Source organism: Arachis ipaensis, chromosome B8, assembly GCF_059453495.1.
Source record: "Arachis ipaensis isolate K30076 ecotype BB chromosome B8, ASM5945349v1, whole genome shotgun sequence".
Taxonomy (NCBI): Eukaryota; Viridiplantae; Streptophyta; class Magnoliopsida; order Fabales; family Fabaceae; genus Arachis; species Arachis ipaensis.
In genome coordinates, this window is record NC_142443.1 from 129,417,346 (window position 1) to 129,428,335 (window position 10,990).

The window sequence follows — 10,990 nt, forward strand, 5'->3', positions numbered from 1 at the left end:
TTTTGCTGCATATGTTACAGTCTAACTTCCACCATGTTAACTGCACCTGCACTGAACTAGGAAAGAGTAGCCGAGTGTAAGTTGCATCTTTCTTTTTGAGCAATGCAAGCATTTCTCCTTGCTTGTTAATTTTAGTATTTTATATGATAATAAATCATTCTTAAACTGAAGAGTAAAATAAGAGTGATCCCCAATTTGGTTCCCAGTAGGTTTTGCATCGGTAATCTTGTATTGTCCTCAAGGTTTCTAGCCATGCAAATTGTGGAACAATAGTTCTTCGGGATTTGAAAATGACAAGTTTATCTTTCACCATTTTTTCTTTTATCGGACAATTGCTTTACTTCTGATATTAGAGCACAGCTGTTTTTGAAGGAGGATTTGGTTGACTCATGATGTGTCTCCAAAGATGACATTCTTTGAAACAAGTGAGACCAGGGATACCACTAGTTTTGAGGTCTTTTAGGTTCAGCATTTTTTTCTTCCTCTTCCTCTCCATCCATAATTATTTCAGACTGCTCTAAGAAATCTATTAGAAATCTATTATAAATTTATAGTATAGAGTAAATATCTATTTTGGTCTTCAGAATTTTAGATAAGATATTTTAGTCCGCAAACAATTTTTATTTATTAAAAATCTTTGAGAATTACTCTCTTTGGATAGATTAGTTCTTGAGTTGCATTGAATCAATTTTTCAAGATGCGTATATCAAAAATTTTTTAGAGATCAATTTGGGTGTTTATTTTTATATATAAAAAGAAAGTCTAAAATAGTGTTATAGTGAAAGAATGACATGTAAGTTTTTAAATTTTATATAAAATTGTCATGTCCATTGCAACAATATAGAAAAAAAATATTTATTTTAGAACTACATTTATACTAATAACATCTATATAATTAATAGCATTAATATTATAATTTAACACACTAAATTATCTAATTCTACAAAAAAATATTATAGTATAAAGAATGTTGATTTATATCTATGGTCTAAATTCTAATATAGCATATTCTATTTGGAGAATAAATTTTATTTTATGAAATCTATTTATCTATCTATCAATCAATCAATTTATTTGATGTTATCATGATTGTGATGAAATTAAAAGAGAATTTGATGAGATCGAACCCAATGAAATATGACAATAATAAAAATCAAGGCTTCCACCACCTAGATCTAGAAAAGAAAAACATGTTAAAAGACTAGAATATTTTTTTTACATTGGCAACAACATCTGGGGCTCAACTGACTATATAAAGTGTACTCCAAAGCAAAAAAAATGATGGAGAAGTGTAACATTACCATTGCAAAATAGATGATAGATGCCTATGTGCCATTTAATGCAATTAATTCAACTTACTATCAACCAATGATTGATACTATTGCAAGTAGGGATGGCAAAATTCTCCGAGATGCGGGGATCCCTGCGGGGACTGCCTCGAATGGGGATCCGATTGTGGGAAATTTTTTCCGTGGGGATGGGGATGGGGGACAAAATTTCCCCGAAGCAGACGCGGGGACCCGAGCGGGGATCCCCGCCCCGTCCCCGCTATTCCCCGAAATTTATGAATTTCTTGAATTATCCTTAATAGTTTATTTCTCATATATGTTTTTTAGTCATTTTTCACACACACATATATATAGAAACCCAAAACTCCTAATCTTTATTTGCATAACCCTTCTTCAATTCAGAGATCCCTAAGGCTGTCCATACTCCATCCAACCTCTCTGCAGCCACCCCGTCGTCACCCTTCTCACCGCATCGTCACACCTCATCGTGCCATCACCCTTACCGCGTCGTAATTTCTATTTGGGGCATTCCTTTTCGTAACTCTGTCGTCGTATCCATTCTCTCCTCTATTTTCGCGTCTCCCACCTCGTCCACTGCTTTTTCCTTTGGCTCGTCGTTGCGTCCCCCATTGCGTTATTTCGAAAAAAGTCACCAACGTGTCATTTAGACTTTTTGTATAAAATCTTGCAGTTTTTGTATAAGATAGATACTTACAGCTCTATTCATATGAAAATTAATAATTAGTTAGAACTATTATGTAGATGGGGAATGGGGTCCCCGTGGGAAATGGGGTCCTGTGGAGAATGGGGAGCAAATCTGAGGGCGGGGATGGGGAGCAAGGAGGCATCCCCCGCCCCGGCCCTGCCCCATTGACATCCCTAATTGCAAGCATGGTGTAGGGTATAAGGGCCCAAATTATGCAAGAGTTTGTGGGTATTTGTTGAGTAAATTGGTTGAAAATCTGAAGAAAATGATTGAAGGTTATCGTGAGATTTGGAAGTAAATTGGATGTACTATCATGGTCAATGGATAGACTGATCGTCGTAGGCGCATATTAATTAATTAATTTTTTAGTTTATTGTCCTAAAATACTATTTTTCTAAAGTCAGTTGATACTTTTCGTGTCTCAAAAGCTGTTGATGCTTTGTTTAAGTTGTTTAGGGATATTATATTATTTGTTGGTCCTGAGAATGTTGTGCATGTAGTGGTGGATAATGCTTGAAATTATGTTGCTACTGACAGATTGTTGGGATCTAAGTTTTCTAAGCTATATTAGTCTCCTTGTGCTGCTCATTATATTAATTTGATGCTCTAGGATATCAGGAAGTTAGAGAAAGTGAGTGAAACTGTGTCACAAGCTTCAATGATTACAAAGTACATATATAATCATTGCCATCCATTGTACTTGATGAGAAAATTTACAGGTGGGCTGAAAATACTTGGCCAGCTGCAACTCGATTTGCCACTAACTTCATTGCTTTACAAAGTAGTTTTGCTCAAAAGGATGCTTTGAGAGTTGTGGTGACATCTAAAAAATGGACAAGCTCAACTTACTCCAAAGAAAATAAAGCTAAAAATATTTGTGGATCAAGTCTTAGATTCTAAATTTTGGAGTCAATGCACTGATATTGTTAAGTTTACTGATCCACTTGTTCGTGTATTGTGCATTATTAATAGTGAAAATAGAGCTGCAATGAGTTTTCTTTATCAAGCTATTTATAAAACTAGAGAAGAGATGGTGAAGAGGTTTCAAAAAAAAAAAAAAAGAAGTTTGTGGATCCTAATTTAAAAATTTTAGATACACAATTGTGATTCAAAGCTTCACAAAAAATTTTCATGTTGTTGGTTATTGGTTAAACCCAGATTTTTGATTCAATTCTTAAGAATTTGAAAAGCACAAGCAAATGACTTCTGGCTTATTAGATGTCATTGAAAAATATGATTATGGTGGTCCATATTTGAATTCTAAGCTAACAAGTGAGATCAGAATCTTTAAAAATTTTCAGCATGACTTTAGAAGGTTGTGTACAACACTGAACGAAGCACAATGATGTCAGATGAATTCTTATTCAATTACGGTAGGTAACCAACAAGGGGTCCAGCCAACTCCTGCCAACTCTTATTGGGCTGAACCCTAAAACCCACTACAACAAAAAGCATCTCACTAGAATAACTCAAACCTAAACCTAATTTCATCTTTTACCCTAATTCACAGTACATATTAAAAAAAAACGACTGTAGCACCCCCACTCCCCTTCTCCCCGACCGTCATATCCACGACGTCATTGTCATTGCCATTTGGCTCAGCCTCCGCACTTTGCCACAACCACACCAGTTGCTGCACTTTCCAAAACTATCATCGAATATCCCGTAGAGCCACTATGCCGCCTTTTCTCCGGCTAGATCTTGCCGAAAACCTCCAATGTCCGTTAGGCGAAAAACATTGGCAAGAATGGACATTAGGCCAAAGCGGAGCTCCCTCGTCGCATCACTGCGCAGCGTCTCCTCCATCGAAGCATGCCCAAAACCACTCGCAGATGTTAGGCTAGAAAGAGAGCTCTCTCGCTGCGCCACCCTTGTTGTCTAGCACAGTTGCTCCAGACCCAGCCTCCGTGCATCCTACGCCGTTAAAGATGTCAGAATACTCCTTCATCTCCGATTTCATAGGGACCCCAAACAGTGTAATTATTGAAGGATGTTTCTTTACTCTTTAGATGGATGTTTCTTCTTTAAACATGTGTTCCATAGCTCTTTAGATGGATGTTTCTTTGTATTGTAAATAAATATTTCTAAATTTAGGATTGCGGATGTTCTTCATTATTGATGGATGTTTCTTTTTTCTTTAGAAGGATATTTATTTTTATTGTACATGCATGTTTCTTAGTATATGATTGTGGATGTTTTTTGGTGTATACGATTTGAAATGATTTCTTCTCGTTACTAGGTCTATATGAATAAGTAGATTTTTCTGTTTAGCATTAGTAGACGTTTCTTTTAAGATTTGGGAGTTTTATTAGGTTTTTGGATGCTTCTTTTCTCATTTATTGGATATTTTTATTGATTTATTTGTTATTTATTTTTTGATTGATTGAATGTTTCATTTTTGTTAATCGGATTTTTTTTGTTTGAGTGGATCTTTTCGAAGTCATTAGATGTTTTTTTAATTTATTGGATGTTTCTTTTTTTATTAATTGGATGTTTCTTATACTGTTATTCATGATTTTTAATTTTTATTATATTTACCATCAGGCTATAATATATGGGTGGAAGGATCTTGATATGATCAGAGAGGCTGTAAAAAAAATGTTGATCGATAAATTGAATGTAGATATTATCCAGATCTACATGGATGAAAGGATATAGATGTGTAATAATTGGACAGCCCTATCTCTTTCTCAGCTGAAAAGAAACCTTTGTGAATGAGAGAGCTGAGAGGGAAGGTGATGTGGTGATCGACGCGCTATGAATCGTGTTGGGAGAGGCACTGCAATGGTTGGGTGGCGTAGCTGCCAATGTGAGGGAGAGGTGTTGTAGTAGTTGTCTTTGCTGCTGTGAATTGCGGAGTGTAAAAGGGGTTGCAGTGGTCAGGCGACGGTACTATCGCGAAGTGGAGTGGGGTTGCGACGTTTAGCACTGGCTACAGCACACGAGGAGGAAGCTGCGATGGTGGACGACGTTTGGCGGTATTGCACCTTGCTGTGGTTGATGCTACGACGTTGTTTCCATCACAGTGCGGTCGAAGCAGAAGGCGTGAGTGTGATTGTGAGGGATCTGTGTGAATTGAAAGGTGTCGTGGGTGTAGGGGTTTGTTGTTTTTGTTTTTGAGTTATTCTAGTGAGATGTTTTTTGTTGCAGTGGATTTTTGGGTCCAGCGCAATAAGAGTTGACAGGACTTAACTGGACCCCGTGTTAGTTACCTAGTGATGAACGGATATTTTATACGCTTTTTGGCTTCATTTTCATATAGTTTTTAGTATGTTTTGTTTAATTTTTATTAAGTTTTCATAGGTTTTAGTGCAAAATTCACATTTTTGGATTCTACTTTGAGTTTGTGTATTTTTATGCAATTTCAGGTATTTTCTGGCTGAAATTGAGGAGCTGGAGCAAAAGTCTGATTCAGAGACAGAGAAAGCACTGCAAATGCTGTCCGGATCTGACCTTCTTGCACTTGAAAGAGATTTTCTGGAGCAACAGAAGTCCAAATGGAGTGTTCTCAACGGCTATGGAAAGCTAACATTTAGAGCTTTCCAGAAATGTATAATAGTCCACACTTTGCTTCAGAATTGAAGGCCTAAAACTGGCGTTCAATGCCAGTTTCCTGCCCTATTCTGGCGTCCAACGCCCAAAGGAGAAGAGACCAGCGTCCAACGCTCAAGAAGGACCCCCTAAATAGCATTCAATGCCCTAGAGGCCTTCTAGACGTGGATCTCAATCAAGCTTAGCCCAAACACTCACCAAGTGTGCCCCAGAAGTGAATTTTAGCACTAAAAGACTGTTTTACCCTTCCTATGTAATCCTTAGTCATTAGCTTAGTATTTATTTGAGAACTTTTACAGACTCAAGGGAGGACCGGTCATATTTTCATTTATCATTATATTTTCTATCGGTATGAGTTTCTAAACCTCCTAGGTTAAGGGGAGGAGCTCTGCTGAGTTTTATAGATTAATAAAGTATTACTGTTCTATCTCAATACGTGTTTGATTCTCTATTCTAAGATGTATATTCGTTCTTCATCATTATGAATGCGTTGAACTGGCACAAGGTTATCTCATTCTACAGGGGTTCAGAGTAAGTCTTTCATCGGACAATGATGAACCACTAGCTTGATCATACATCTCTTAGACAGCTTATCCACAACTTCGTTGGAACTTCTCGAGACACCAGTTCAGCCGAGGTACGGGGAGATTAGAGTCTTTGTGGTAGAGGTTCTGATCTGGAAGATTCGACCTTGTCTGTGGCGTTTTGAGTAGGATCATTAAGGAGAATGAACTGCAGGAGCTTCACCCTCAATCAGAATGGATCTGCACTAACCCTGGGGTTCAGATCTGGAGGAGCATTGGCGACCTCTCAACCGGCGTTGATCACATACAACCTGCCATAGAAGAAATCAATTACAGTTGAAGAAGATAGTGAGACCGGAATTAATCCAGAAGAACAAACCATCTCCAAGCCTTAACCATCTTCTTTTCATTGCAAACACATCAACCTAGTAACGTTTTCTTTATTTTTCCTTTTATGCGTTCAAACAATCAAACAACCTTTCTATCCGCCTGACTAAAATTTACAAGATAACCATAGCTTGCTTTAAATCACAATCCTCGTGGGATCGATCCTGACTCGCTCAGGTATTACTTGGACGACCCAGTGCACCTGCTGGTTCAGCTGTACGAAGTGTGGGGATTCGTGCATCACCTAGCGGGATTGTAATCTAAATTGGAGATGTAAAAACTGCATAAAAATAACTATCAAGCTTCATCGTATATACAGTTTGATATCTTAAATATTTTGTCGCTCTAACTCATTAACTTTTGGCATTTGATCGTTTGTCAATGTAATTAACTAAAATATAATCTATTCAAAATGATATTTTAATTTATATTACTTTTGAAAAGAAGGAAAAAAAGGAAAGAAAAACGGAAACACAAACACAAAGAAAAGCAAGCATATATCATTGAAGACAACAAACTAAACCCAAACAAAGAAAGTTGGACGAAATTCACAATGAAGAGACCAATAACAACAGTGGACTACCCTTGCCTTATCCGTAGTGGCATATCACTTACTGAGACAAACTAAAGACTAGTAGGCTTGTCCTTATTTACTCAAATTAAAATAAAAACACAACACAATCTGGCAATAAGATAGGAAGAGGGTCGCCTTATTCAATATTCATCGTTGTTCCTCTTCAGTTGGACTTAAAAGTCCAAGATAGGATCTCAGTATTTTGCGAGTATTGCCCAGTAGAAGCAGATAGCCCTACCGCAACCTTTTCAGGAAGCTTAGTGCTCAAGTCGACGTCGTAAGTAAGAGTGTCAGGTTGGTTGTCGAGATATGTAGAAACACTGACGGTTATCCTCTTAAGGGCAGAGTTATATGTTATCTTTGCAGTGGTTACAGCTCCATCATGCCAGTTCCAGTAACCAACAGCTGATGACCTGATAGAGTTGATATTAATTCCGATGTGGGGATAACTAGGATCCCCAATCTCGAAATTGGAAAAGGTATCAAATTCAACAGCAACAATCTTGTCAGATGCATCGTTAAAGAGGCCGAGAAACTTCCCAGAAGATTCAGGTGGAATTTCAGTGTTGGAATTAGCAATGAAGAAGGCAAGACCGTCACCAGGTCCGGGAGCAAATTCACTATTGTAAGGTTTTGAGATGCGAAAGACGAAGGTAGTTTCAAAGCCTGCTCGGAAACCACTGTGGTCGTACAGGTGCACAGGGTCAGAGAACAAAACTCGGCCAACTCTGTTTCCTAGTGGGTTGCCATCGCTGTCCAAGTTGGTGAGTCGAATGACATTGTGATCGGTAATGGTTGCATCTCCTTGGAATTTGATCTCCTTGGAGTTATTAGGAACAAATTTGTGCAAGTTAAATGAGACACCCATGGCTATGGCTTTGTGGTATTTGGAAATGAAATGAGATGTGAGTTTGGGTTGGGATGCCAAGCCTATCGCAGCAGCTCGGTATTTATAGTGTGGCGATTGGAGTAAGTACACCTTAGCTTCTCAATTAGGTATGTACGTAGTTTCGTATGCATGGCCTCTAACAACCATTAACACAATACGTCACCTCCATGCGGTAACATATATTTTGTCACCCTCTAGCCTCATCACCCCTATCATAAATGCTTCTGTATAAAATACGCGTTATTCAAATTCATGAGAGCCCTTAAACTAGACTTATTATAATAAGACCGTGCTAATATAGTCTCTCCAATCTTATTTATTTATACATAATCCATGAAAATTTTCTACACTACAAATTATTTTTAATCCTATGATTCCAACCGTCCTCCGCGTGGGTTTTTCTTTAATTTATCCCTTCTTCATCTAAGTCTATATGAGGATTCACATGATGCATGACGAGAGAAGATTTAGTTTTTTGGGTGGCTGCTTAACGAGGGAAGATAATCAATAAGAAATGATAAATTAAAACAAATATGATAGCTAGTATTTAATTTATATTCATAATAATATCTCGGGATTATTTAATTTTGTTGTTCATTTCTTTGGTTTGATTATTATTTCTCTTAAACTATTTCTTGAACATTGAATATTTAATGCAACATAAAAATATGTCTTGTATTAAAATTTATTTTGATTTGAAATATTTTATACTTTTTAAAATACAGAAATAAAAATAATGAATGTCTTTCTTTTAAATCATGTTTAGGGAAATATATATATATATTTTTTAAATGATCCCATTTCAATATACATTATTTAAATATTCTTTAAACTAAATGTATAATTTATAAAAAAATTAATCACAAATCATAAGTTAATAACAAAAAAGAAATATGAAATTTCAGTATGACGATATTTACTGAAATGAAAGAATTATCCAATTAAGATAGAACCCACAAAAATGAAATAAAAAAGAAAGAAAGAAAAGAAAAGAAAATCAACTTGTTATAAAATTTCGATTATACTTTGGATTATTTTATGTGTGGTCACAAGCAAATGAATTATTTGGATTTTTATTTATAATTAATTATTATGTTAAAAAATGTATTACATCGGGTTTTTTTTTTACAGGTATATTACACATTATGATAATCTTATATAAGTTTATATTTTAAAATTTTTATTTAGGTAAGTGGTTAACTTTTTTATAGAGATATAATTATTTATGTATTTTTTTATTATTTTAAGTTTTTGAGATAATGAAATAGTAGTGTAATATTATGATATAATATCAAAATTTTAATGACTTAAAGATTTAGAATTCAATTATTATTAATCCTAAAAGAAAGAATTAATTTTAGCATAAGAGAATGAAGAATTACAAATACTAATTCAAAGACAATAACAAATATAAATGAACCCAAATCGTTCTATTCCAAAATAAAAGAAGCTTCAATTTCAAAGTTCACAAATCCAAACAAACCAAGGATGTTAAGACTGAACAAAACCAAATTTATAACTCATATCTAATAAAAAGTTATTTATTTTGGTTTTTCTTCCTATGCTCATTTCTTTTCTTTCATTGATTTTTCTTATTAAAATCTTTATCAGAAAATATGCCTTTTTCTTTTTAAATTGAAATACTCAAAATCAGAATATGAAGATATGAAATTAAGACGCAACGAAAAACTTTTTTTTTTCAACGTGCTTTGATGTATCTATTGCATTTTCTTAGTCTTTATTGATGCTGTTCTTGCTGAGTTTGGCCGGTGTATAGTTCGTCCGTCGATGAATGTCTTCAAGCTTTTCGTCGGGATGAGTTATACGTTGGCAAGGAGAGAACAAGGGGGTGGGTACCTGCAAAAGACACTCCGACGCTCAAGTCAGTAAGTGTTTAAGAGGTATAAGAATAATTCTATGAATATAGAATGTAAAACATGAAATAGAAGTTATCATGTGTTGTGTGTAATAATTCTATGAATATAGAATGTAAGATATGATATAGAACTTATCATGTTGCCCGCTGAGATTAGATATAGAAGGTTCTTTTTATAGGCATAGAATTGATGAATGATATTTATGTTATGACCGTTTGGTCATTAAGATTGAAATAATGGTCATTAAGTTGGTAATGAAGATGTCGGTTACAAGCAAAGAATGAATGATAATTAACGCCGAGTTGTAACTCATAATGCACAATAAAGACCGAGTTATAAGGTGACGGATCAGATGCTTTATGATGTTCTTAAAATATAACAATTGTTTGTTCTTCCAAATCCCATTGCAATCCCAAATCTCCATCATTAGTCGTATTTGTCATAATATATAATTTTCATTACTGATAACAACCGTTGTCTCTTCTTCATTCTCATCAATTCTTGCTCTTGATAAGATTATACTTTTCCAATATAACAAACCAGCAGATGGTCGGTTACATTCTATTGATCATTTGAATTGAAGAGCAGTTATTAGGTTTTAATGAGTGATAATGCCTGATCGGATGTTTTTATTCTAGGATGTAGTCCGTTGAATCTGATTGTAACCTATAACGCCAAGTTATAAATTGGCAAATAGAAATAACAGATATAAATTGGCAAATAGAGATGATAGACATGGATCGGAAAATAGAGATGATAGATATAGATCAAAAAACAGATATAGATCGGCAAATAGATATAACAGATATAAATTGAATAATAGAGATAATAGATATAGATTGGCAAATAGGGATAACAGATATAGATCGGCAAATAGACATAATAGATATAAATCGGCAAATAGATATAACAGATATAGATTGGTAAATAGGGATAATAGATATAGATAAAAAAATAGAGATGACAAATATAGATCGGAAAAATAGAGATAACAGATATAGATCGGCCAATAGACATAACAGATATAAATCGAAAAAATAGAGATAACAGATATAAACCGAAAAATAGATATTGCATATATAGATCAGAAAAATAGATATAGATCGGCAAATAGATATAACATATAAATTGGCAAATAGAGATAACAAATATAGATCGGCAAATAGATAATACAGATTTAAATTGGCAAATA

The 10,990-nt window shown here is 34.9% G+C and overlaps 1 protein-coding gene across 1 annotated transcript; it reads right to left on the reverse strand.

Annotated features, from left to right (window-relative positions):
* Nucleotides 1-6,940: 6,940 nt before the first annotated feature.
* Nucleotides 6,941-7,956, reverse strand: LOC107613493 (lectin). Its single transcript, XM_016315512.3, has one exon. The coding sequence runs from the start codon at nucleotides 7,898-7,900 to the stop codon at nucleotides 7,196-7,198; it is 705 nt and encodes a 234-aa protein (XP_016170998.1). The 5' UTR covers nucleotides 7,901-7,956; the 3' UTR covers nucleotides 6,941-7,195.
* Nucleotides 7,957-10,990: the final 3,034 nt, after the last annotated feature.